This window comes from Spermophilus citellus (genome assembly GCF_964194105.1).
Source record: "Spermophilus citellus genome assembly, chromosome: 18".
NCBI lineage: Eukaryota > Metazoa > Chordata > Mammalia > Rodentia > Sciuridae > Spermophilus > Spermophilus citellus.
This window is the reverse complement of record NC_138200.1, coordinates 68727554-68752879: the sequence shown is the minus strand read 5'-3', so window position 1 is coordinate 68752879 and position 25326 is coordinate 68727554. Positions and strand designations below refer to the sequence as shown.

General features: G+C 50.1%; 1 protein-coding gene across 6 annotated transcripts in view; it reads left to right on the top strand.

The window, feature by feature from the left end:
• ANKRD11 (ankyrin repeat domain containing 11) overlaps positions 1-25326 on the top strand; it is a 158896-nt gene that overhangs the window by 100087 nt on the left and 33483 nt on the right. For 4 of the 6 annotated variants that reach the window (XM_081273576.1, XM_081273577.1, XM_081273574.1 and 1 more), the window contains one exon: positions 24485-24627. In XM_081273576.1, coding sequence (XP_081129702.1) covers positions 24541-24627 — 87 coding nt within the window. In that variant the 5' untranslated portion in view covers positions 24485-24540. Of the gene's footprint in view, positions 1-24481; positions 24628-25326 lie in introns of those variants that run through there. The other 2 variants (XM_081273575.1, XM_081273578.1) reach the window with 1 other exon arrangement.

Below are 25326 nucleotides of genomic sequence, written 5' to 3'. Positions count from 1 at the left end.
TTGTCTGATTGTGGCCTTGGGCACAGGCCCTGTAGTGAACACCATGCTGTGTTCTGACCCACAGAGTGGCCTGGCCTGGCACATAATGTCATCTGTCCAGCACACCGTCCTGGACAGTCTTGTTGTGTGCCCTTTATGTTTTCCCCCACTTTTTTTGTTGGTGCATTATAATTATGCATCATGTTGGGATTCATTGTTACAGATTTGTAATAGAAAACAGTGTGATTTGGCAATAGCATTCCCCAGTGTGGCCCTGCTCCCCTCCTCCCTCCCCTGGTCCTCCCTTCCCTCTACTCTGCTGATCTCCTTTTCTTAGAAGAGCACCCCAGCTTCCTTCTCCTTTTTTGTCTGTAGCTTTCACATATGAAGGAAAACGTGACCCTTCACACACACACACACCCGCCTCTCTCTTCCCCACCCCTTCCTGGGACTTGAATTCTGGGGTGCTTAACCACTGAGCCACATCCCCAGTTCCTTTTTATTTTTGAGATAGAGTCTCTCTGAGCTGCTTAAGGCCTAAGTTGCTGTAAGTTGCTGGCCTTGAACTTGTGATCCTTTTGCCTCAACCTCCCTAGTCGATGGGATTACAATCGTGCACCACCATGCCTGGCTGTCTCCTCACTTTCTTGATTGTTTCCTGTGTTGTGTAGAAGCTTTTTTATTTGCTGCCATCCTGTTTATTAACTCTTGGCATTTTCCTGAGCTTTATTGAGAAAGTCATTCATTGCCTGTGCCTAAAAGCTGGAGTGTCGACCCTATATTTTCTTCTGGTCTAATTCTGAGGTCTTTGATCCATTTTGAGTTGACTTTTCTGCAGGGTGAGAGGTAAGGGTCCAGTTTCATTCTTCTTCATGTGGATGACTAGTTTTCCTAGCACCATTTGTTTAAAAGGTTGTCTTTTCTCCCACCTTTATTGAGAATCAGATGTCCGTTTCTGTGTAGGTTTTTCTCTGTGTCTTCTGCCTATCCATGATTATGGGAGATTGTTCCATTTTCTGAGGTCTTCGGTTTCTTTCTTAGGTCTTCTATAGTTTTCATTGTACAGGTGTGTCCCATACTTGTATTTATCCCTATGTATGTTCTTTTTGTTGGTTGGTTTGTGTTTTTTGAGGCTGTCACAAATAGGATTATTTTTCTGATTTCTTTCACAGCAGATTTGCAATGCTTTAAAGAAAGTAATGGTTTGCCGGGTGTGGTGCCACAGGCCTCTAATCCCATCTACTTGGGAGGCTGAGCAAGAGAATTGCAAGTTTTAGGCCAGCCTCAAAATAAAAAATTAAGAGTGGGAATATAGCTCAGTGGTAAAGTACCCCTGGATTCAGTTCCTGGTCAACTGCCACCACCACCCACCCACCCCCCACTTAGAAAGAATGGCTTTCTGGAGATGTAATTGACCTGCCTTCGTGTTCATCTATTTACATTGTAGTGTTGAGTGGCAGGATGTTCACAGGCGTGTCCAACCCCTCCTATTGGTTTTAGAACTCTTATCAGAATGAAACTCCCTCCTTTCCACTGGGGTTGCTCTATCACTGAGCTATACCTCCAGTCCAAAAATACTGCCTGCAGACTCCTCTCAGAAAGGTACTTCCTCAGCCCGTGAAGGACATTTTAAGAAATGCCCACAACTGCTGGGTGCAGTGACCACTCCTAGAATCCCAGCAACTTGGGAAGTGGAGGCGGGATAAAAAAGTACAAAGAGCTAGGGATACAGCTCAGTGGCAGTGTGCTTGTCTAGCTGGTGGGCCCCCTGGGTTCCATCTCCATTATCACCCCTGCCCCAAGATGCTGGCAGCTGCCTGAGTGCATATTCCCTACTGTAAATTACAAGATGTGTGGTTGTGGTCATCTCTTTCTTTCCTTAAATAAACCGTTATTACATCCATATTACTCTGCATTTGAGAAAATTAGGAAGCCCAAGAAGGAGTAAGACACAGGCGGCACAGCGTCCCACCTGCAGAGCAGGTCTTCACTGTGTCGACGCTGGCTGATTTTGCATGCTAGCCTGCTCAGACGCTGGCGTGGGTGTGCTCCCGTGGTCATGGCCCTTCGCCAGACTCCAGGTGCCCTGTGGAGCCAGGGCCACGGGGTGAGCTGCAAGCCCTCCCCTGCCAGTTTTGTCTTCTTGGTTTCGTGTTGTAAAGTCTAATGTTATTAGTCACTTGAATCAGGCACTCACCTGTGGGTGTTCAGCCTCTGCCAATCACTCTTTTGGTATTTTCCCTCTTTTAGAATCTCTTCATTAGGAAGCCTTTAGAAATAAACACATCTCTGTCCAAGAAACTGTACCTAAATTCTCAGCTCACCAAGGGGCATTTTGTCATTCTGAATTTTGAATATTTAAGCTACTGTGAATTCCTCTCTGATTGCCAGAACTGTGGTCCTCTTTTCTAGCCCTCATTGCTCCCCTCTCTGCTGTGTCTGGCTTTGATAGTGGTGTGTGTGATCAGCATTCCTGATGGCCGGTCCCTGTGTTCTTGAACAATACAGTGGGCCTTGTTCTTGCTCCTTGGATGGCTGCCGCTGGGTGGGTCTCTGGGTGGAGGCTGCCCCCTACCCCCACATCCTACTGTGCCCTCTGCTGCTGCACCTGGTCTCTGCTCTTGTTCTTTCTTGGAGGCTCTCACTGTGTGTGTTAAAAGCTTGGAACTGAGTTCTGACCTCTGGTGAGAGGAACCTTCTGCCTCGTTGCAGTGACTCACACTCTCTCCACTTGCCTTTGGTCCCAGGTCACACACAGAGTCAATAAAGCAACCCACCTGATGTCTGTCCCAGGTGTGTTCACCTGGGATGGCTGTTCTATCTCTTCTCTGTCCTGGATTTTTCTAGGCGTTGGTGCTTCAAGTTCACCTACATTTCCAGCCTGACAAACTTTGTCTCTTAACTGGATCTTTTAGTCCATTTACTCTTCATCCTGGTCTGTTGGTACGGTTGTAAGAAGAGACAGGGAGTAGATTTTTCATAAAGAACGGAAACCTTTTCAGGGTAGCCCCTAGGCCTGAGAGCCTTGCTCCAGCCCTGCACTCGCTTGGGAATCACTTTTTTTTTTTTTTATTTTAAATTATTTTATTGTTGGTTGTTCAAAACATTACATAGTTCTTAATATACCATATTTCACAGATTGATTCAAGTGGGTTATGAACTCCCATTTTTACCCCGTATACAGATTGCTGTGTCACATCAGTTACATTTCCATTGATTTACAAATTGCCTTTCTAGTGACTGATGTATTCTGCTGTCTATCCCATTCTCCACTGTCCCCCCTCCCCTCCCCTCCCCTCCCCTTTTCTCTCTCCATCCCCTCTACTATAAATTGTTTCTTCCACTTATATAATTTTTCTCCTACTCCTCCTTTCCTCTTAAATGTAATTGTGTATAACCCTGAGGCTCACCTTCCAATTCCATGCAATTTCCCTTAACTCTCACTTTCCCTCCCGCCTATCATCCCTGTTTAATGTTAATCTTCTTCTCTACCCTGTCCTTGCTGTGGGCCATTGTCCCTGCCCTTACTAAATGTTTGTGTTTAGTTCTGTTGTGTGTTTGTTAAGCTTCCAGTCTCTAAGACTTGTCTTTTCGCTCTTTTCTTTTATCCTTTTGAGATTATTTTTGGCCTGCAGATTTGGAAATTGTGCATTTCTTTTTGTGGTTTCCTTGGGAGTTAGTCTTTTCTGTTCTGTGGTGGGTGCACCCAGCTCTTCACGCCTGCTGAGGTCTGGAGGCAGTTTGAGAGAAGCTATGTGGCAGCTCTTCAGACCCTCAGCCGGTCCCTCCGGTGTCCTGGCTGTGCCTGCTGTGGTGCTGCTTTCCCTGTGCTTCTCAGTGCTGCCGACCACTGCTGTCCTCAAGGAGCCTTGGAATGGAACCAGAGAGCATATAGCTTGGTGTTCTCAAGCTGGTGAAAAACTCCAGCTGCCCTTCTCAGCTTTCCCTAGTGAGAGATGCTGCTCCAGGTACCTCTCTGGCCTGCGTGTCTGACCAGTTCTGCCATTCCCTCTTTGTCCTCCTCAGCCCTGCATATACTCTGGGAGCTTGAAATCAAGACACTGAGGCAGCCTTCCCACAAGGAAAGAGCAGGTCTCCTTCATTTGTGGGTGGTGTAGGCAGATGGAGTGATTTATCCTTGGGGATAAAACCTGTGTCCATTGGGACAGAAAGATGGCACTCTTCGGGGAGTGCTTTTCCAAAAGTGGCCTGTCGTGGCCCTGGAGAGATAGGTCTGTAGCTGTGGCCCTGCCTGGAGGTGAGGGGGCATCGTTGGATTATCTCAGCTTCAGGCTCTTGGTTTGTGATGAGGAATAATGCTGTGTGCTCAGCTGAGGCTGGTCAGAGGCTCTGTATAGCATTATGCGCAAGTAAAACTCTGAGCAAGTGTAATCTGAAGTGCCTCGTTGGACATGTTTTCATTCATTGTAGTTGCCCATGTGTTCTGACTGTGTGCCACTTGCTTTTCACAGAGCACAGACCCCAGAACCCTCCCAAGGGTGTGAAGCATGGTGACTCCCCCAGGTTACAGATGAAGAGACTGAGAATGGTGGGGTGACCGTGCCAGGCTTTGAGGGGCCGGTAGCCGTTGATGCTGGAGCTGATGTTACACGCTTTGGACTCACAGACTCCCCTGCCTGAAACAACCCCATACTCTCTACTTTCCACATTGCTGCTGTCACTGTGTTAAGTTGGAGCAATGGAGGGGGTCTCGTGGCCCCACAGAGCACAGCCACTTCAGACACAATGCAGAGAGCAGGGACGGAGGCTCTGCATTGCATGTTGGTTCTGTTCTCAGAGTTCTAGGCATTTCCTAGAAAAACTTGAGCCAGCTTGCTTCAGAGTGCAGAGGTGTCAGTTGCTGAGAGTGGTACTCGGTTTGTGACTCTCCTTTTCAGGACATCAGAGGAGCTGCCGCTTTATGTTTTCTGACTAGAGGAGAATCTGAACCAGGCTGGCTCTCTAGCATCTTGTCAATCAAGAGGAGATGCTGGGTTTCCTGTGCACATTTTCCCTAACTCCAGTTGATCTTTCTGCGCATGTGCACGTCTCACACATGCACTTTGACATGTGCATGCTCATGTCCTGCTTTAAAAAGATGAATTTAAGCTGATTTTTATTTGGAAAGGATTTGCCAGACATGCAGTTTAAATGTACGGATCTTTAAAACAAAGTGTTGGAATTTACAATAAAATATGGTTCTTTTGTCTTTGGAGGAGCCTTAGTGTTTAAGCAAAGCATACTTAGATGTGGGAACATACACAAGTGTGTGATTTCTGTTGGTTTCACATCCTGAACTCAGACTCAGAGGGGAGGGAATTATCTTTTGGGAGTGTTTGATGGGCCTTCTTTTCTTCCACCTTTTCCCCCCTCTCTCAGCCTTTATGCAGTTGAGGGGTGGATCACTGCAGAGCGATACTTGCAGAGAACATAAGTTTGTTTGCTCTGCAATCACTTTCTCACGTTTTCACATGCAATTGTGTGTTGCCTTAGAATAGTTCGTGCGTAATGAGGACTATATTTGTGAGGCCCATAAATCAACATGAAATAATCAAGTTTGTTTTTTCTTAAGAATGTCAGTTCATACTTAGGGATTTATTTGCCTACTTCTCTGTATGAAGCTTCAAAGACATGGTAGGAAAGATAGAAAAAAATAGGAAAAAAACATTATTCTTAACCACATTATATGCTGGAAGAAGAAAGTGGGGTAGATCTCTGTGGTGTTATGAAGGCAGTGCTGGGAGTTGCTGGCATCTTCTGTGCAGCCTTGCTGGGACCCCTGGTTTGCTCCTTGTTGGGCCATCTCTGCACACCTAGTCAAGGTGTGCCAATACCGCTAGCTCAGCCTGGACTGAACACCTCCAGGGAATGCCATGTTTCCCTATCCCCAGCCCATGGAAGAAATGGACTCACTCTTCAGAGGACAAGGATCTGCTTTACCAGAGGCCTGTGGGTTTCCTCTGGAACCCTTACCCAGGCAGTCAACTGCCACACCTTTTCCTCTTTTTCTGGTTGTGACTTCCTGGCTTGTGGAAACTTATCTGTCAGCACCTCTCTTGGGCCTTGATGCCCAGGTACCGAGAGCTTGAAGGGCCCCAAGGAAAAGACCACATGGGAGGCAGGTGTGGAGCAGACCAGGGAAAGTCCAGATCCTGGTGTCCCTGTCGGCAGATCACCTATGCCAGACTCTCTGTCTGTTGGCCATTCTTGTCTGCATATAGTTTTGCACAAAGATAATGAATCCAACGACCTTATTTTGCTCTTCGTAGGTATATAATCACACAGATGGTGTGGTGAAGGGATCAAAGCCACATGTCCATGCCATTGCTCTGTGCTGAACATTGGCATCTAGGCGTTGAGCAGGCTGGAGAGAGGTGGGATGGGTGGTCCTTACTGTACTTTGGGATTTTTTTTTATGCCGTTATCCTCTATTTACAGCTCTCAGAAATCAGCTGGTGTGCTGCACATATGTTTGGAGCTGTTGCCATGGCGATGAGCCTGCCAGCCCACACAGTCCTTCTGGAAGGCTGGGAAGCTGCTTGCTGGCATCCGTTCACATGAGGGCACTGTCCTGACCTGGGGGACAACCTGCATGTTGCCCTGCTCCACCTTAAATTGTCTGCTCTCTTTTGTTTGATTGTCTGATTATTTTTCTTTGGAGTTTTAAAAGAACCCTATGGTACATGTAGTGCCGAGAGATTCGCAAGCCTCGTACTCTTCCTGTGACACAGCAAAATGCCAGTGCCTCAGCCAGTCTCCCTGTCTCCGTGTGTTAGACACAACTGTGGCCCTCAGATTGTGCTCTGGAATGGCCTCAAGTGGCTTCTTTCATGATAGGGCACATAACCAGCACCTCCATCCATGGTGGGTTATGAGTCAGGAACTTTTTCTGGGTACATGTTAATGAAGCCTGAATTCATTTATAGTATAAATGTGTTCCTTCTGTGCGCTGGTAACTTTGGAAGTTGAATGTAGAAAGCACAGTATTTGTTCTGTGCTTCACTGGCCTGTCGTTTAGCACCCAGCACTTTGCTACACACATTCAGGAAGAAGAGATGACATACTAAATAGCATTTGGGGATGTGGGCTCCCTGAAAACTGGGTACAAGCCACAAGTGCTCTGCCAAGGAGCACACATGCGTCTGTCACATTCTCTGGTTTCTGTCATTTTGCTATGGAGAGCTTCATATTAGCACTTGAGTTTGTAATTTTTATTTAAATGAAAGTTGTTAGCCACTGTTTTTGTCAGAACTTGATCTTGTTCCACAGGAGAGTGTGTGATGTGCAAAGTTCCCCTCCCCTTGTTCAGACAGAGACTCTTAATAACCTCATAGCATCAGGCTCCTAAGGTGCTGAGGGCCTCTCTGTTTGTACAAAGTTTCACGGGCTGACCTGTACCTTCCGATCCTGCCTCAGCCTCCCCAGTTGCTGAGATGACAGGTGTGTGCTTCCCATCAGCTGCAGTTTCATTTTAAACTTCACAGGTATAAAGATGTTGTAGACAGATATTCACATGGCCTTGTTTCTAGTAGCAAAAAGTTGGATAAAAATGAATGCCAGTTAAGAAGAGAATGGCTGTTTTTCAGACAGTGAATGCCATACTACAGTTATAAAAAAGCACAACTGCATGTGTCAGCATTCATAATCCTGAAGCATGAAGACTCACACAGTATTACCCTGCAGAAATACCACTTCTGGGAGTGATTAGCTACAAAGTTTGGAGTCACAATGCTTTGGGATAGGAACAGGGCCAGAATAAGATCCATAGGGCCCTAACTGCTCTGTGGAAGCCCTAGTAGCAGAGTGGAGAGAGGTATGGGCATTAGCAGTCCCTCAGATTACCCAGTTGTGTGTGCATTTTAAAGAAAAAACCATTAGCTTGTGTACTGTTGTAAAAGGACCTGTGTGGAGACCATACAGCAACCCACCTGTTTCCCCTTTCCCCACTGGCGAGTGGGGCCTCGGGGCTCAGCTGGTTATGTCTCCCTCCTGGGCAGTAGCCTCCAGAGAATTCACCTTGGCTGTGATAGTGAACTGCAAGGACCTTCTGACAGGTCCTGACTCTGTCTGCACCCCACTCTGGCCCTGGGCAACATCTGCTTTGTGTGACTCTGATTTCTTGCCTCTGGCATATGTGCCTGTCCAGATCACCAGGGATGAATGGTTGGTAAACATAGTATCACGTGAGCGCTCTGTCATTATGTGCCTTGGAGTTCTGCGTTCTCTCTGCACTACTGCTGAGCCACAGCCACAGCCCTAACATGGTCCAGTTTTTAAGAGGCGCATACATGTGGAGCCTTCTCTTATGGAGCTACTCTGACAGCCAGTCTAGTGGTCCCAGGGGGGTCCCACTGAAACGCAGTGTGACTAAAGCTGAGGACAAGGGAGGTGATCCTCTCCTTTCTCTATTCTGTTTAGAAGTTGTGTTAGCTCCTAGTGCAAGCATAAGTACTTGGCCACACGCCTGGAGGCTTAAACATCAGAAGTGTGGCCTCCCAGGTTTACAGGCCAACAGTCTGGAAGTGAGTTGCAGGCAGGCTGAGGTTCTGCCAAGTCTCAGGTTGGAGCCCTCCTGGCAACCCCCTGGCCTGTGGCTGCCCTAACCTCCTGCCACATCACCTTCTGTTCCATCTTCCCATCACTGCTGGATTTAGGTTCTGACCCCATAATCCATGATGGCCTTGTCTCCAGATCCTTAACTTAGTTAACGTTTGCACAGACCATTTTCCCAAATAAGGTTACAGCCACTGTTTGCAGTAGAAAATGTTCCAGTGAGCCCTCCCCAAACATTAGGTCTCTCTGTAGCACAGCATTGCCCGTTGTAGCTTAGCTGCCGTGGTCTGCATTCTCTAGGTTATCTGAGAGGGAGTCCTCTCCATGTGCTTTCTTTAGGGTTCTTTCCGCTGGGGTGTGTCTATCGTGCTGTCGCCGAGTTGTCTTCTGCAGCATGGTGGACATTCAGGTTGTTTCCATCTTTTGGCTATTAAAAGTAAAGCGGCTTCTCCCTTCCACAGGGGACCAAGGCAGTGGGTAAATGTGTGTTGACTATACACGGGGTCCCTGGTGTGGAATGTGAGTTGTGTGCATTCAGTTGGTGCTACATTTTACATGTTGAACTCTGGTGCTGTCCCAGGCTGAAGGCATGGTGGGCCAGCTCGTCAGCGCAGAGAACAGTACGGTACACTGTAAAGCGTGAGGCTGGGCAGGTCGGGCATGTTGAATGTGTCCACCCAGGGTGTTTTGAACTCATGGTGGCCTCATGGAGACGCAGCACTTCGTGGGTTAAGCAGTACTTTCTCAGGTGCTTGCTCTCTCCTTCAGGAGCTTTCACTTGTTGTGCAAGGGTGCGCAGGCCTAGGGTCTGGAGATGGGCAGCTAGGGAAGCCTGCAGCTGTGTCCCTGCATAGTTCATGGACATCCCTGATAAATGCTGATGATGATTGTGACCACACATGGGTCTGAGCCCCTGTTTGGGTATCAAGGTTTTGCTACTGCCTGGCTTGGTCCCACCGTGATAGGATTGGCGGGATCAGGGTTCTGTTGGCACAGCTCTAAGTGCCTGGGCCCAGTTCCCCTGTTCACTTTACTTTGCACTCCATTACAAAACAAGGAAATGTGGGTTTTTATGTTGCCAGGCTTTTAGAAGATGTGTTTTTGCTCATTGTATTCATGCTACTGGAGTCACTGAGAAGGAAGAGCTGACCTCGGCGTCTCCTCACTGTAGGACTTGGGGGAGGGATGCAGGGACAGGACCTGAGGACTTCTCAGTGGGACAGCTAACTTGTCAGCTCTGTGTGTGCTGAGAAGTGAGCTTAAGCTCATGCTACACCCAGCCTGGGAAGTACAAAGCACACCTGCAATGTTAGCGTCACCAGCTATGCCCACCTCTGACCCTGCCCCCACGTGCTTTCACAGCGGCAAAGTCAGTTTTCTATCCTCCTGGAGCCACAAGGACAGTGAGTGCAGACTGGGGTGTTTTGCTCGGCGACCCAGCTTGTGGTGTGTGAGAGACTGTGGTGGTGCTGTTCAACCCTGTGTCTGGCCTGGTTCAGAGGCCAGCGTCCGAGCAGATGCTGTTTCCTCCTGGTCCCAGGCCAAGCGAGAGGAGGAGCCTACAGCCCAGAATGGTGGGGTGCCCAGGAGAAGGAGGTACGGGATGCTGTCATCAGCCAATCTCTGATGACATGTGGTTACTAAATTAGACTTGTTTCTAAGCATCCGTGTGGCAAACCTCGGAAGTCAGAAAGGGAAGTTATTGTTTTCCCTGCCTGATTCACTAAACTTGAGGAGAGGACAGGTTTTGCCCTTTTCCCCAATTGCTTTTGTGCTGTAGAAGAGCAGAGCTGTGTGCAGTACAGAATCTCCACCACAGACAGACCTCTCCAAATGGATGTCAGCATTTGTCAGCATCCTGTAAACAGATGGCAGGGAGTGGAGGGCTGGTAGGCATTGCATGCTAGAGGACTGCAGTGTGGACCTGGGGTAGATGCCCTGGGCACAGAGAGGGTGGATTTCGAGGAGTCCCACACGCTTCAGTTGGGTGTGTGGCAGTGTCCTTGGAGCCAGCCAGGAGGTGGCAGCCATGGCAATTGTACCTGTGGCTCCCACGAGGGAGGGTGGCATGGTGGGCTGGTTTGTTGGGGGTCACCATGGTAGCAGCAGTGAGGGTAAACACGAGACGGTTGAGTTGTTCCTGCTCCACTGTGGCAGCCCACTGTGGCAGTGAGCTTGGATACGCAGGATTCTCCCGCTTAGCAGATGTGTGGTGTGGGGGTCAGAGCATACTTGGCCATCAGAAGACAGTGGGAGGGGATCAAACTCCTGCTTTATGTCCCACCTGCATGGCTGCCTGACACGCTGAAGAGAGAGAGGCACACGTCTCCTGTACTGTCTGAAGCATGCTTGTGCAGAGCCATGGAGTTACAGAGAAGGAAAACTGTGCCAGCCCTGGGAGACCCAGGCTGCATGCTATCTGCTCACATGGCCATGAGAGTCTGAGCCATGAGCTGAGTCTTCTCCTTTTTGAAATTTCATGGTGAGCGCTTCGCATAATATCTTTATCTGTTCATCTCTCTGTTTTGGTGTTTGAAACTGCAGTTGTTTTCTAATGGAGAGAAATTTATTTATGTTTAAGGTGTTGTACTTGCACAAAACCCTTTTATCATCTCTGCTGTGGCTCGTCCTGCCACTGGTAAGATGCCTCAAATAGATAGTTGCCAGGAGGGGACAGTTGTAGGAGGTACGATTCCTGCCCAGATCCATGCAAGGACAGCCTGAGCACTCGTGTCCTCCGTTGTGGCCCAGTGGTGGTGGGTGGTGCCTGGCAGGCCCCATACCTTCCTGTGAGACACCTCTCAAGCTCTGTGTCTTTGAAGCTCTGGGTTATGCCTGCTGGCCATGTGCTCCTGCTTGTCACCTGTCCAGACAGGTGGCTGGAGTCCTGGGTTGTGATGTCTTGCATGGTAGAGAGCTCCGTGACCCAGGAGCACATGAGCAGATTAATAGTTAAAGCTTTTTCAGACCGATGGCAGGAATAATGTCTTAGGTCAAGTTTCTTGTAATGTTGGTCTTTGCTTCTTAGTTTAGAAACCCTAATAAAAGACCTGTATAAGGGTGTTAGGGTGCCTCCAAGTATGTGTGTGGCCTATTTGCACGATACACATGCAAAGGCTAGTGTCCAACCAGCCAGCAGCCTGGGCCCCTCACTGTTGCAGTGAACTGACCAGACCTCTGAGTTCTGTGTGCCAGGGCTTGGGGGGGTCAGTGCTGGCTTATGTACAGGTGAGTCTTGGACTTGCAGGTGTGGGTGTGAGAGAGCTCTGTCGGCCCAAAGGCTTCCTGCCAGTGCACACCGTGCATGGTTCTGCAGGGCAGTGCTGAGGTTGCACGCTCAGACTGGGAGTATGTGGCCCTGCAGGTCCTCTCCTGCCGTGCTTCAGAGAGACCCCTGGGCGCAGAGGCCTCAGAGTGAGCAGTGCTGTGGCGGTGGTGGCACCAGGGGCAGCATGAGGCTGTCCCCATCCAGCCCTGTGTATAGTGACAGGGTGGAGAAGAACAGATGGGGTGGACTCACGGCCCCTCCTAGCTGGCGCCTTCACAGGCTGCAAAACTTGGCCTGCTGTTTGGTGAGGTCATCCGAGAGACTGGTTTTGATTGGTGAGGTCGCCAGAGAGACTGGTTTTGATTGGTGAGGTCGTTCGAGAGACTGGTTTTGGTCTTGATATTCTTTGAAGTGTGATTGTGTGTAGAAAGTGGCACACATCTCAGGTGTGCTCAACGGTGCTCTTACGACCTTTGCACCTATACCATCACCCATCCAAAGTGTGGAGCTTCCCTCAGTCACGTCTACCTGAAGTCTGGCATGCTGTAGCGATTGCTACTGGTGCATCCTGGGCCACTGCCATGGCTCATTCCTTCTCCTGCTGGTGGCCCTGGGGACTTTTTGCAGTTTGGGGCTGTTTTGCACAAGTTAGTGTGTATGTGGTCTTACCTTGGTGTGGGCCATGTCCTCTTGCAGTGAAGTGTGGGCAGAGCCTGTGCTGAACCCTACATGCCCAGGTCCAGCCTGGTCCACCTAGACAGCAGTCTTTTTATCACTTGTGTCCATGGTGCCTTTGTGCACCCTATGGTTGGAAGAGGGCACAGAGCAGTAAAGGCAAGGCTGAGAACTGACCAGGACGCACTGGGGGCTGTCCACATCCTGTCTTCACCTAGGGAGAGTTCAGGATCGGCTACCTAGGTGCCAGTTGTGGTCCTGATGGCAGTGTAGGGGTCGTTTTGTTTTTGTCTTCTGTAGATGAGAAACTGGGATGTGTCTGACTACACATCCAAGGCTCATAGCTAGGTAGGCCAGTGGTGTGAAGTGGTCTGCTTACATCTCTGTCCACAGCACATGTGCACACACGTGGGCAGCACATTCACAGAGCAGTGCTATTTTCTCACATGATGACATATCAGGGTGGTGACTTCTGATGTTTTCTGATCTGTATATTTCACTTAAAAAAAAAAAAAGCTACTTCATTCATAATTGCCAGAACTGCAGGTGACCAAGCTTTTCCCTCAGCAGGTGAGTGGTTAGACAGTGGCAAGGCCAGGCAAAGGAATGTTATTTAGGGCTAAAAACTAATGAGGATAGTTGGGTGCAGTGGTGCACACCTGTCATCCCAACAGCTCTGAAGGCTGAGGCAGGAGAGTCGAAAGTTGCAGGCCAGTCTCAGCAGTTTAGTGAGACCTTGTCTCCCCCCCCCCCAAATAAAAAGCTAGTAATGTAGCACAGTAGGAAAGTGCCCCTGGATTCCACCCCCTGTACTGCAGATAATAAGAATAAGAAGAAGCTTGTTTACAAAACCAGACAGAGGAACCTTAAATGCATGCTGCTAAGTGAAAGAAGCCAATCAGAAAATTCCACCTGCTGTAGGATTACTCAAGACATTCTGGAAATGGCAAAGCTGTGGAGACAGCAGGAAGATCCGAGGGCACCAGGGACTGCTAGGGCAGTGAAAATAGTCTGTGACAGCACGGTGGTGGGTGCATGTCACTGCGTGTCTGTCCAAACTCAGAGTGAGCCCTGATGCAGTCTGTGGACCCTCGTAATCCTCCTGTGTCAGTGTGGGTTCATCAGCTGTAGTGGGAGGCCACAGGAGCCATGCAGCTCCTATGTTCTGCACTGGGCAGGAAAACAGCAGTGCTCAAGTCCTCTTGGAGTGTGACTGGCAGAGGAAGCAGCCGCAGCTTCTGTGCAGACCACTTTTTCTCCCAGGGAGAGAAGGAAGGGACAGTTGTGCCATGGGAGCCAACTGGGAGACAAGCAGGGCAAAGCTGGGGCACCTTGCTCACTGAGGCTTTGCCTCTAGACCAGGCTGTGCACCTGGCAGGCAGTGCCAGGCCTTGGTGCCTCTGTTCATTTTTCTAGCTCCTTTCCTTGGAGCCCCAGTGGTCCTGTGGCTCAGGTGCAGAGAGCCTTGCTGTTCCTCAGTCCCTGTAGACTCCTTCACGAGAACCATCTTCTCCTTCTTCTGCAGAAGATTGGAAATGGGAGTCGGTGAGCTCGGCAGGCCTGAGTGGGCACTTGTTGCCCTGGGTTACAAATGCTCTTTTCTCTCTCTCTCTCTCTCTCTCTCTCTCTCTCTCTCTCTCTCTCTCTCTCTCTCTCTGCTGCCCATTCACTCCTGACAGCAAGTATGTGCTGTCCTCAGGGACTTGGGTTCCACCAGATAGGTGCAGCCACTCCAGACCCTGAGCCAGGTGGGAGAGACAGATGATGACACAGCCCGCAGAGGCATCTTCAGTGTGATCCAGGACAAAGGGGACAGTGCTGGCAGCTGTCCATGTCACTATCATGGAGGAAATTCAAACAGGTTTTGTTTTTGTTTTTGCAATATTGGGAATTGAACCCACGGGCCTTTTACCATGGAGCTGCATTCGCAGCCCCCTTTTGTTTAAATTTAAATTTCGAGACAGGGCCTCTCTGAGTTGCCCAGGTCAACCTTGACCTAGTGTCTCCCAGCACTGTGGCTGCAGTTGTGCCCTCACACCCAGCCAGGCGCAGAACCTGCCTGAGTTATGTTCCTAAGCAGGGCAGCAGTGGCCTTATGTCAGTGTCCATTCTGAGCAGCTCCAGCATCTCCCTGGTTGAGATGGTCCTGTTAACTGTGAGTGGTGTCCTAACAGTGTCCTTGAGTCCTGCTCACAGTGTTCAAAGATGGACTCATTCTTTGTTGACTGGTTCCTGCTGTTTTCGTTAAGTGGCTACGAAAGTCTCATCACTTGGAATTAATGTTTATTTCTGTCTCACAGGTAGTAAGACTTTTCTCAGTGCTTTCAGACTCTTCTTATTTTACTCCTACCTGTTTCTTGTTTTTGAAACTCTTCAATAAAATACTCGGTAGACAGGGAATTACATTGAGCAGACCCAGTGACTCTCTCAGTAGACTCTGTCCCTGTGGGTCTGTCTTTATATTTTCTAAAGAACGTTTCTGGGTGATAATTGATTCTACAAGAGTAGTGAATCAATTATTCTTCACTGGAAGCAGATGGAAGCTCAGAGAGATGCACTGCCTCTGGGGGCCGCACAGCTTGGGTGTCTGGAATCAGTGGGCTTTCTTATTTCAGTGCACTAGGAGTTCTTGCTCACCGAGCAGGATTATCTTCCTGAAGCAGCCTCAGTCCCCATTCCCCCCAGGCGGCCTGGGGACTAAGTGCGGCCACTTGCAAATGCTGTTAGAAATACTGAGATGCAGAAGGGTGCACCCCCGAGGGATCCTGGGAACACCCCAAGGCAGCAGAGCCTGGGTTACCATCTATGTGATCAGCTGATTTTAAAATTGGGGCAGGCAAAGGGAAAGGCTAAAAGTAAAATGGCTACAATTGGATCTTATCAATGTAGGCTGAGTACTGTGTTCTGAAAGTGGACCACTGAACTATGTGTTTGTTACACACACTGCCTCCCAGCTTCAGCAGCCATTTCTCATGGACGAGTGGCTTGATTCAGTGTTGATGGACTGCTTGTGAAGTTAAGGCTCATTCTGCACATAGTTCTGGCACTTTGTCTGGGTGCTTAGTATCATTCAGAGTGCGGTCCACCCTTGGAGCAGGGAACAGCGGCCTGCTTGGCCTCTTTGCCTCCCACCCACCCTCCCACTGCACCATTTCACCTGGAGAAGACTGCTAACATGACACAGCTCACTAGAAAATAAGGCAGTCACAGAGCTGGAGGTTCCTTACCCTGCACCCTGCTGGTTGCCACTGAGCTCCACGTTCCTCAACCTCCAAGCAGAGTCCACGTACAGAGTCTTTTGTTGTTTTTTTTTTTTTTTTTCTTTTTTTGGTCATTTTTAATCTTTAAACTCCTGCATTGTGTTTTTCTCTTGATTGTTCTGTTCTCCTTTTTATTAAAGATTGGGTCCTTTGTTCTTTGAAATTGTTCGGTCCAGTAGATATACAATGTGAACTGCGTTTAATTTAAAATTTTCTTTTAGCCTCATTAAATAACAAAAAAACAACAACAACAAATGACAGTGGATTGTGTTTCATTTAACCCAGCACATACAGAGTACTTGCTTTCAGTGTGTAATTAATGTGAAAATTGAAGATGAAATATATTACATTTTCCCTCTGTCTTAAGTCACCCTAGCTCTTCCCGGTGTAGGCTGGCCTAATTCCCAGCTCCGGCTACTCTGGGCGTGTGGCTGTTTTTGCTGATGGGCTTGAGTCTGGAACCACCAGGCAAATGGTTCTACAGACAGAGCACATTCCAGCTTTGTTAACAAGCCTGAGTGGTGTGTCTCTTGTATAGGAGGGCTCCGGTGTTGACACCAGCATGTGCACAGTGCCTGGCCTGAGAGCCTGTGGCTGTGCCTGCATGTGCCTGGTAGATTCACCAGGCTGCCAGGGGCCAATGCTAAGCCTGGTAAGCTGGGCATTCACCTTCCACATCCATTTGGTACAGGTGTCATTCCTGTAGGAAAGAATAAACAGCTAGCCGCCTTCACCAGTTTCCAAAACAGTGACACGGTTTTCCAGCACTGCTCCAAGGCTGGGGTTCTGGGTTTTGAGTCCTTAGCTTTTTCCTGTTCAGAGGTGATGGATTTACATCTGCTGTCAGTGCTGTGGTTCTTTACCACGACTGTCCTTGTCCACATACAGGTACAGGCCCTCTGCCTCTCTGCCCTTATTATTCCGAGCACTTGGGCACACAGCTCCGTGGCCCTTTCTCCCCCTGCTCCAGGATCCTAGCAAGTCCTGAGTTTCAAGGCCTTGTCTGTGCTGGGATCTAAGAAGCACTAAACCAGGTCCATCAGGATTTAAGACTGATGCTCCAGCTGGAGTAGAAAAGCACTGCCCGGTTCTGCCTGCTGGATTACACATGTCTGCCTTCCTTTTGCGGTACTCCTGAGTGCTCACTTGGTTCCTGCCACACAACACCCCACCAACAGTGTCGTTCCTGAGGATAGGAAAGCTTTTTGATCTGAAAAGGCAGGTGAGATCCACGCTGTGCAGTCAGATGACCACGTCGTAATGAAGCCTGCTGGAGGAGTCCTTCAGGAACATGCCAGGCCTGGCACCTTGCAGGTGGAGCTTCATCTTGCCCGCAGGTGTGGACTGGCCTTGCAACTCACTTTGAGGACTAGCGTGGGGCAGTGATGCTATAGCTTCTGGTACAGATCTCCGTGCACCATGGCTACTCCCTTGCCCAGACTCTGCTGGGGAAGCTGCTACCCCACTGTGAGGACACTCACATCCATTGGGTTAGCACCCAGTATCACCTTGCCAGGTTTGTGAGAGTCTGTATGGGAAGTAGCTGCTCCAGCCACATCCTCCTGAGTCCTACCACTGACCAGTGCATAGCAAAGTGTGTTGTTCCCTTTTCCTTTGTGAGATCATCTTTCTATATTTAAAGTTTTGTTTTATTTTATTTTTTTATTTGTAGATGGACACAGTGCCTTTATTTATTTATTTTTATGTGGTGCTGAGGATCGAACCCAGTACCTCACACATGCCAGGCAAGCACTCCACCACTGAGCCACAACCCCAGCCCAAAACAAGGCTTTTAAAAGAAGTCTGCCTGGGGCTGGGGATGTGGCTGAAGCCGTAACGCGCTCGCCTGGCATGCGTGGGCGCTGGGTTGGATCCTCAGCACCACATAAAATAAAAATAAAGATGTTGTGTCCACCGAAAACTGAAAAATAAATATTAAAAAATTCTCCCCCCCTCCTCTCTCTCCTCCCTCCCTCCCTCCCTCTCTCTCTCTCCCTCCCTCCCTCCCTCCCTCCCCCTCCCCCCCCCCTCTCTCTCTCTCTCTCTCTCTCTCTCTCTCCCTCCCCCTCCCTCTCTTTAAAAATAAAATAAGTCTGCCTAGATTATTGCCATCACAGCTAGAAGGATCCACATCTCCTTGTCTTTCCCCTTTCAAAAACATTCCTTTTGCAATAATTGTAGACTTCCAAGAAGTTAGAGAGTAGTAGCATCCTGGGTTGTTCCCTGTGCCTCTACAGGGTGACTGCAACATGGATGCTGTACCAGGAGCCACCAGAGGGCCACACTGTGCCCCGCCCAAACGATACCCTGTGTACAATGCCAGGGCCCCACCAGCCCTGCCTCACCTTATTTCTATCACCTGGCCACCACTGATCAGTTCCCCAGGAGTGTGGTTTTGTCACTGGAAGACGAGACTGTTGGAGATTGGCTTTTTGTACCTATCAGAATTTTCTAGAGATTGACCTTATCGACCTTTGTACCAATGGTTAACTTCCTTTGGCTGTTAAGGAGGCAAGGTGATATGGCTAGAGTCCAGGCTGAAGCGCCTGGACTCCTGTACAGCACCTCCTTTTCTGGGATAGAAAAAGGAGTGCAGCTGTGGAGGTGGCTGTGCCACTCTGCACTCCCTTGGCACGGGTGGAGACCTGGCTTCTCTGTGCCTGTGGCAGGCAGCGGGCAGCTTTTTGGGCTGTTTTGAGGGTGGTTGCACCTGCCTGCCTGCCAGCAACAAGCCATCACGCTGTCCCTAGTGAGTCCATTTCTGACAGTGTTGTTTGCGGCCATCCTCCAAATTGCATACTTTGAAGGTGTTTTTTTCCAGTTTTTTGTTCCTTTCAAGACCCATTTCCCCTTTGGGTCCTTGCACAAGTCTGGGGGTCTGGGCTGATGTTTCTTGCCCCTGGTGCGGGTCTTCTTCTGCAAGCTGGGCTCTTGCCTGGTGCTGAGCAGAGGCTCCAGCTTCTAAGACTGTAGTCCTTCACAGGACAAGGGCTCCAGGGGCCCGCAGACCTCCCGTTTATGTGAGGCCCCTATGATGTTATCATACTGAAAAGTGTAGCTTGAGAAAATTTACAGATATTTTGTTTATTTGAAAATAATCAAGGTTGCCCTGCTAAATCCTGTATCTGGCTGTGACTTGCAAACACTTTTCTTGTCTGCAGTTGGTCTTTTCACCTTTAACGGGGCATGGGTTTTAAATTTTGTTGAGATGGTTTATGGATCTTTTTCATTAGGGGACTCTGCTTCAGGTGTCTTAAGAACTCTGCCTAGCCATGATTCTTAAAGATCCCTCCCTAAAGTTTTCACAGACTTTTCTAGCTTTGTTGTTTGAATCTGATTATTTTTTCTTTGCTTGCAGCAACTGTTGGGTTGTCTGTGTGGGCGCTGGCACCAGGGGTTTGTGTGTTCTCGGATTCTGTGTTCTTGTATTCTTCTGCTCTGGGAGGTCCTGGTGGAATGCTGGTGCTTCTCTGGACGTGCATCCTCTTCACACAGTGCCTCTGTCTTCTGATCTGAGAGCCACGTGGTGCCTCCCTGCCCTCCCTGGCCAGGACTCCTGCATAGAGTGGAATAGCAGTGGCAACAGGGCACCGCCACAGGAGGGGCGCTGCCAACTCCTGCTGTGTAGCTCTGTGAGTGCTCCTGTTGACCTTGCTGAGAGTTTTGCTGAGAGTGTGGTTTTGTGTGGTGCTCTTCAGCTCCGTGTTGGACCAGCCTTGTGTACTCCTCCCCTTGGTGTTGTGGAGAGCCTCCAAGGTGCCCGATCTCTCTTCTATTTCTCCTGCATGGAGGTCACTAGCAGCCACACAGTGGTGGGCTTTGTGATTCAGGACTGTTCTGGGTCTCACAGCACTGAGCCGCTCTCTGGGACACTTTACCATGACCCTCCCCAGGAGCTGGCCTGGTGTTCACAGCAGCAGTGCCCAGAAGCTGGCCTCCTTCCCCCTGCTTGTTGTTCCTGGGCCTCTGCTGACTCGCTGCTTGTGTTCCACCTTCAGTGCTTCCCTACACTTGCTATTTTGGGCCATCCAGTTGCACCTGTAGCGCCTAGCCTGCATCTCTGTCCTGCACACACACTCAGTGCACATGTGCATGTGTCAGTCTGCCCACCCTCTGTACTCACCTGCTTGCTTCACAAGGTCAGGCAGCCTTGAGCTGCTGCTCTGCGTTGGGTCCCTCTGACTGCACGAGCCAGGGACTCTTGGGGGAGGACAGGTCCTGCCAGGGTACACCGTGTGCCATGTTTTGAACCTGACTTACCAGCGTTTAAAACTATTTATTGTGAAACGTGTCAGCGTCCCGAAGTTCACAGAGTAAACATGCACAGCATCCTGATCCTAAAGCAACACCTGTGAGAGCTCACTTAGAGCCCCGTCCAGGCCCCTGCCCAGACAGAAGTTCAGGAATGGTGCCCTGTACCTTAGAGTTACCTGTGCGGAGGCTGCACAGCATGGTGCCTTGTTGTTCTTCTGTATGTGGGTGCATTGGCCTTCCACTTGCTCACTGGTCTTCTGCAGTTCCTGCTCTGTGAAGTGCCCATTCCATTTGGCATCTTTTATTTTCTTTTTCTTTTTTTTTGGTTTTTTTTTTTTTTTTCCTCATAGGTTTGCAGGAGTTCTTTGTATGTTCAAGGACTTTTTCTCAGTTATGTGCAGGAAATACTCTCCTGCTTTGGGGGAAGTGGCCTTTAATGGTCATGAGCCTTGGTGACTCAGTTTCTGACTATTCTCATGGAGTGTTTCTTTGTCTTGTCCTCAAGTTGCAAAGGTGGTCCTGGGTGCTCCTGCACACTGCTCTGTGGCCTGGGGTGGCTGGTGTGGGGCTGCATTGTTTCCCACGGTGTCCAGCTCTGCTCTTGCCTCAGAGGGACAAAACTGTCTTTCTCTGGCAACCGAGGTAGGCCCAGGCTGTCTGCTATTTTGGCCCCTGCTGTCCCTGATTGGGTGGGGTTGGGTGTGGTGGTGTCTGAGATGGGACCTAGGGCCTCATGCATGCTAGAAAAGCACTGAGCCACATCCCCAGCCCTATTCTTTATTATATTTAGAGACAGGGTCTCACTGAGTTGCTTAGCACCTTACTAAATTGCTGAGGCTGGCTTTGAACTTGCCATCCTCCTGTCTCAGTGTCCTAAGCCGCAGACATGCGCCACTGCACCCAGCTATTTTTTTAAAAAACTAATATTCACTTGTATAATTTGGAGGTGTTTCCTCCAGTTTCAACTCTCTGCATGAGTTTTTATTCCTTTCAAGACCCATTTCTCCTTTGGGTCCTTGCACCAGTCTGGGGGTTTGGGCTGTTGTTTCTTACACGTGGTGCGAGTCTTCTGCAGGCTGGGCTCTTGGCCTGGTGCTGGGCAGAGGCTCTAGCTTCCAGGACTGCAGCCCTTCGCAGGACGAGGGCTCCAGGGGCCCACAGACCTCCTGTTTATGTGAGACCCCTATGATGTTATTTTATTAAAAAGGTTAGCTTGAGAAAATTTAGATATTTTGTTCATTTGAAAGTAATCAAGTATCATGTGTTAAGATACATTAATTTCTATTAAAGTATAACCATCTTACAAAAGAATTTGGTGCGTGGAGGAAGGTAGCATTGTTCCAGTGCCCACACCTTGTTGTTGTCTGGCCGACCTCCCTCACAGCAGGCCACTGCTCCTGCTTGCAACTGGCTGCCTTGCCACAGGCGGATGGGAGGTCTGGCTTGCATAGGGCGCAGTAGGACAGACATGCTCTGGTGCTTCACATGCATTACTGAGGTCTTCGTTCTAGTTTGGAGGACCAGTTCTTGCCCCATGTGTGAGCACTCCACCCTGGTCCTTTAGGAAATCCCAGCTCACTGAGTTGTGCAGGTGCTTCATTGTACATTACTAATGATGCCTTTGATAACATTGCTGACCTCATAGAAATACCTTTCCCTTGTGCAGAGGCATCAGCCCAATGCTGGTGGGTGCAGGTTTTCTAAAATTCATATTTCCTTTCACTTGAAAGCTCAGACGTTATTGCTGTCAGTTTTCCTTGAAGTGATTAGCTCACTCCGTTTACTTTAGAGAAAACAACAGTCGGGCCCTGACTCTGTGTGTTCCATATCTGCGGATTCAACCAGTCAGAGATTGAAAAAGTTAGGTGGGAAGTGGGTCCTATAGTGAGCACGCACAGACTTCTCCAGCACTCCTCCTGCATGGGCTGCACTCAGCATTTATGACACTTCAGACACTAGAGTGATCCAGAGAGGACTTGATGTGTAGGAGAACAGGGATGGGTCCTGTGCAAACACCACTCCATCGTATACCCTGAGCTTGAGCGCTGTGGGGGCCCTGGAACCAGTTCCTAGAGACCCCGTGGGACACAGGAACTGCCAGGCACCCAGTTCACAGTAACTTTGAGATTTGGGCAGGAAAGACAGCCCTTTAGGGAAAACTCCTGTTCAGAGTTAAAACTGGAGGAAACACCTTCAAATTACACAAATGAATAGGAGCACCACGAGCAGACACTTTCCCTGTGATATTTGAGGCCTGTGATAAGCACCCAGGGTGCTCAACACACAGGCCTCCCCCTGCCAGAGCCTTGGAAGGGCAGGACTGGCGGCCATGAGGTTCAGTGTTCAGGGTTTCACCATGCCCAGCACTGAGTGCCAGGTTCTGCTGCCATCACATGATAGTAAAGTCATTGTGACCCCCAGTGCTGGCATCAATGCTGTGGAAAGGGCTTGGTGTATCTTAGAATCATCATGAACACACGTGAAAGGCACATGGCAGCTGGGGTTGCGCCTCAGTGGCAGAGTGTGTGTTGTGCATGCCCAAGGCTCAGAGTTTACACCAGCAGCGCAGAAACAATAGAGGAGCATGAGCCAGCGGGAGGGCTGCATCCCGGAGAGCTTTAATTACTTATGGATGCTAAAATCCTAGTTCCACGTAATTTGGGGGGGGGTACCATGAAGCTTTAGCCTTTTCATTTTTCCTTCCCTCAAGCATAAACCTGTGAAACCCATTCCTAGCTCTCGGGCCTGCCAGCTGCAGTGTGCTGCCCAGGCAGCAGAACCTCCCAGTACTTTCTCAGGAGCAGTCCTGGGAGGTCTCAGTAGTTGCTGCATCCTCAAAAACACTTTGATTTGCTCTTAACTCTGGTTAACTGTGGCCAAGTGGAGTGCTTCGTTTGGAAATGCTTTTCTCCAGCTGCAGCTGCTGGCTGCTCCCACCCTGCAGGCCCTATCAGCAGAGGGCAGGCCAGTGTCTGGAGACTTTGTCTGTGTCCAAGCTGCTTAGGGGCTTCTTTCCCAGGCCACACACAGACTGGGCAAAGCCTCCTGTGCCATGCGCATGGGTCCTCTGCCCCTGTTGACACGGTCACAGTCTGTGCTGTTCCATTTGGTTCAACGTGTGCCCGAGTGCTTTTCTGTCTGTCTTTGGAGCATCCACCGCAGACCCTTTGTCTTTGGGACTCTTTCTCCCCTGCTGCTAGAAAATTACTGTTTGATTATTCTGCATCTTAGTTTTGGGGTGGGTAGCTCTGGGATGGCTGGGCCACAGAGCTGTCTGTTGCAGGGCACAATGGCTGAGTGTATGCTGACAGCGAGTGCCTCGTGTCCACCTGGAGCTGAGATCAAGACAGAAATTCTTTGGTGTGAGGCTGGGATAGGGCTCTGTGGCAGAGCATTTGTCTGGCATCTGCAAGGCCCTGGGCTCAAACCTAGCACCAGGAGTGTGTTGGGGGATGTGAGGCTGTGTCCTGGAGAGTGGCAGAGAGAATCTGAGGAGCAGCACCGGGTGATCTCTAGAGGTCAGGAGTCCCCTCAGGCGGGGACCCCAAGATGAAGGCCTAGCAGAGCCAGTGTCTGACGAGGGATGTTTCTGGCTCTGTCTTTTCCCTGTGTGCTTACGGAGAGACCACTGTCAGCCATCTTGGGGATCAGGCAAGATCAGTGAAGGGCTGCAGTGAGAATCCAGAGGCCATGGGTCTGCACACAGTAGGTTGGGGTCTAGGAATCCTGGCTCTGCACTGGGGCAGGCCTGGCTATTCAGGGTGCTCTGTCCTGCAGGCTTTGCTGCATAAGGACAGACTCTGGTTGTGTGGTGGGGTAGGGACCATTGGCTGAGTGTGAGGCTTACACAGGAGGTGGGTGGTTTGCATCAAGCCCTCGCTGTCTCTAAGAACCAGCCCTTGGCCAGCAAGCCTTGTAAGATGCCAGGAAGTCATAAAACACGGGGGAAAAATGCACAGTAAATGCAGTGTGTGTCCCAGGTTTCTTGGGAAATACAGGCTGGAGCTTGGGCCCAGGTGGGCAGAGTGGGGTCATGAAGCCATGGGGATCCTCGGGACTCCTCTGTGCCACAGGCCTGTGCCTGCATCCATGAGTGCCTGTGCCTGGGGCTTGATGAGAAGCAAAATGGTTCTCCTCCAGCCTTCTGTTGGGGTGCTTGCAACTGGCAAGCAGGTCTTAGAGGCTGAACCTGGGAGACTGGAGCCATCAGGCCTGCAGCAGAGGGAAGGAGAGGGGACTGCCACCTCCAACCTGAGGGCGCAGGCCCAGGTGTGGTTGTGCCAAGGGCCAGCAGCCTGACCAGGCCGTCTGCTTCCTTTCTGCCCAAGCCCAGCTGTGTGACCCACCTTGTTTCTCATCACTGCTGGTGGCCCTGGTAGGGGTCTGCCTGGACCCACTCCCCACATGGAGTACGGCCACTGCTGCCCTGAGAAGAGGTCATTTATTTGGTGTAGTGTGGCCGGTTTTTAACCCTGTGTACTCTCTGTTGAAGCAGACTGGTGACGATGACGCGGTGGCGGCCTAGAGGAGACAAGGCGCGGGAGCAGAACGATGCCCAGGGGTGCACGCTCTAGAACTCCACAGCAGGAAGACTTTTCTCCCAGCAGCGACATGGTGGAGAAACAAACTGGGAAAAAGGTAACCCCCACCTCCACCATCTGGGCGCTGCATGCTAGTGGAAGCCCCCTGCATGTGGGCAGAGAGCCACTCTCCTGTGGCTCTGAGGAGGGCCACCAGGGATAAGCTGTGTCACAGTGTCCTGCTTGCACACACTACTGAGAATTTCACTTTCAAGTCCGTTTGTTCTGTTCTGGGGGAGCATTTCTGTCCTACAGTGCTAGGGGTGGCAAGTGTGGGCCCATGACCTGAACCACAGACGGGGGCTTGCTTTGTGGCTGTTGTCCATCCCATCCCCTGCTGTCTGGGAACAGGAGGGTTTTGGTGCAGCGAGTGCTGTGCACATCCAGCAGTGCCACAGGCCACTGCCAGGAGTCCTGTGGCTGGCCTGTGTAGCCCTTCTGGCCTGTGTAGCCCTTCTGGCCTGTGTTCACTGCCAGGTGGGCCTCACCTCAGTGAGTCCTTGGGCACTGATGGCTTCAAGCTGCTTCTGCCCTCACCCTAGCATTTGAGCTGTGAAGACAGCCCTAAGACTGCTGCCCCTGGGCGCTGGCACTGCCTCCTCCTGCCCTCTGTCACCCCAGCCTCTGGCAGTGTTTGGGTTTGAAGTGCTTGCTGTGAGGCCAGCAGGTAGCCCTGTGTAGAAATGGCTGGGTGGAGCCATATACATTCATTAGGCTTTGGTTGAACATGGACAAGCTGAATGAGCCTCTGGGACTC